General features: G+C 41.4%; 1 protein-coding gene across 1 annotated transcript; it reads left to right on the top strand.

Moving 5' to 3' along the window:
- The first annotated feature begins 480 nt into the window (after positions 1 to 480).
- Positions 481 to 906, top strand: LOC122060827 (uncharacterized mitochondrial protein AtMg00810-like). The gene has a single exon (XM_042623919.1). The coding sequence runs from the start codon at positions 481 to 483 to the stop codon at positions 904 to 906; it is 426 nt and encodes a 141-aa protein (XP_042479853.1).
- Positions 907 to 2,466: the final 1,560 nt, after the last annotated feature.

Here is a 2,466-nt window from a genome sequence, read left to right as displayed (position 1 = left end):
GCTTTATTACGTAATGGTACTTGGTCTCTTGTGCCTTACAGGGAAACTATGAATCTGGTTGGCTGCAAGTGGGTGTACCGCATCAAACGAAAGGCAGATGGCTCCCTTGAGTGATATAAGGTCCGTTTAGTTGTTAAAGGATTTCATCAACAACTTGGTCTTGACTACCATGAGACCTTTAGCCCTGTCATCAAACCTACTACCATACGGACGGTCCTCTCCTTGGTCATATCTAATGGATGGGATGTTCATCAACTTGATGTTTAGAATGCGTTCTTACATGGTATTCTCTCTGAGGAAGTCTACATGGCTTAACCTCAGGATTTTGAAGATGCCCTGTGCCCTAATCATGTCTATCACCTCTATGAGTCCCTCTATGGGCTCAAACAAGCTCCTAGGGCTTGGTTTCACAGGTTATCTAAGTTCTTCACTTGCTCAGGTTTTCGGTCATCCCAAACCGACACATCACTGTTTATCTACATGGATGGCTCTGTTGTCACATATGTCCTTGTCTACGTAGATGACATCTCGATTACAGGGAACCAACCAACTCATGTTCAAACTCTCCTTCATCAGATTATTTCAGAATTCTCTATAAAGGATCTTGGTCGTCTCAGCTTTTTCCTTGGTATTGAAGCCCTATATCGGTCTGATGGTGTCCTCCTCTCTAAAGACTCGTACATAATTGATCTCCTACAGAGGGCTGGCATGACTAACTGTAAGCCAGTCACTACTCCCATGGCCACCACCTTTGCAGCATCTTCCATAGGGGGTGTCCTTTCAGACCCCACCAGGTATCGCTCCATTGTCGGTGCTCTCCAATACATCACCCTCACCAGGTCTGATGTAGCTTATTCAGTGAACCGTGCCTTCCAGTTCATGCATGCCCCCTCCGAAGACCATTAAACACTAGTCAAACGGATTCTACGCTATCTCCAAGGTACCAAAGATCACGGGTTGTTCATCTCTAAATCTAGTTCCCTCCAATTACAATCATTCTTCGATGCTGACTGGGCTAGTGACAGTGTGGATCGTAAATCCACAGGAGGCTATGCCATCTATATGGGTCCTAATATGATCTCATGGGCCTCTAAGAAGCTAAAGACAGTTGCACGCCCCTCCGAGTATGAGTACAAAATAGTGGTTGATGCCTGCACCGAATTCACTTGGCTTCGCTCTCTCTTTGAGGAATTAGGGATCCCTATTCCCATTGCACCCATTCTTTGGTTTGACAACATTGGGGCCACTTACCTTTCTGTCAATCCGCTCTTTCATGCTTATACCAAGCACATTGAAATTGATTTCCACTTCATTCGTGATAAAGTTGCCTCCAAGGACCTTCAAGTGCAGTTCATTTCAACACATGACCAGATAGTCGATATCCTTACCAAAGCTCTCAGCTCTACACAGTTCTCCTTTCTACGAGACAAGCTACTGATTTGACCTTTCAAATCCCCACCTTGAGGGGGTGTATCAGGACAATTAGTGTCTCACTCAAACTCAACCTCTAGAGTCATACTCACATTCAACAACATCTCCTACATTGTAAGCATTTTCAGTGAGCACAAACTCTAGAGACTAACTTGCAGTCCAAGACTACCTCATGAGACAGCAGAGTTGGAATAGGACTCTCACATGTAATAATAGACTTTCAGTCCATTGCTCACATATGTTAATAGAGTCCTACCCTATTACTAATAGAGTTTGAGTCTCCCACATGTGATCATTGAGTTTGTCTATAACTCAATAACTGTAATCTCTATATAAGAGCATCATTGTACACTTATTAAAGTTAATGTCAATACACTACTTCAACATATGAGAGATAGCTGTCACTGTTCAAGACAAAATGAAAAAAATGGAAAGGTGGAGAGGAGATTTGGAGGAGAGAAAGGTGTGTGATGAAAATAGCTTAGTGGAGTTCCGTTAAAGGTGCCAGGCATGAGTGGAAGGAGAGAGGAAGAAATAGCAGTAGCAGCTCATCATGATATACGTTAGGCTCAATAAAAATGTGACTACATATTCCAAAATGTTTTTTTCTTTTTTCTTTTTTTTTTTTGTAGACAAAATGTTTTAGAAGGGTAACTAAATATTATAACGAAAATTTGTTATCATAACACCTTTGTGTAGATTCATGTGCACATTTACTCACATCTCACTCTTGGAGCCCACACACTCCTCTCCTTAGTATTACCCTTTATTGGATGATTTAGTTTCCCACACCCTTGTTGGTGAAAAAATGCATTCTATTGGAATCATAAACTATATATTGCAATGTCAGAATAAACATTATGTACGTAATGATCCATATGAACCATAATTATCTCAAGTAGATGTTTGTAGGCATCTCATTTTGTCATCCTGGAAGTTGCTTTGACGATGATGAGTATCTCTCAAGATTAAGGGGGTGTTATTGCTATGAATTTGGGTAATTCTTCCATGTTCTCTGACACAACTGTAAGTTGC

This window comes from Macadamia integrifolia, chromosome 14 (assembly GCF_013358625.1).
Source record: "Macadamia integrifolia cultivar HAES 741 chromosome 14, SCU_Mint_v3, whole genome shotgun sequence".
In the NCBI taxonomy this organism is placed as follows: domain Eukaryota; kingdom Viridiplantae; phylum Streptophyta; class Magnoliopsida; order Proteales; family Proteaceae; genus Macadamia; species Macadamia integrifolia.
This window is presented reverse-complemented; position numbering and strand designations above follow the sequence as displayed.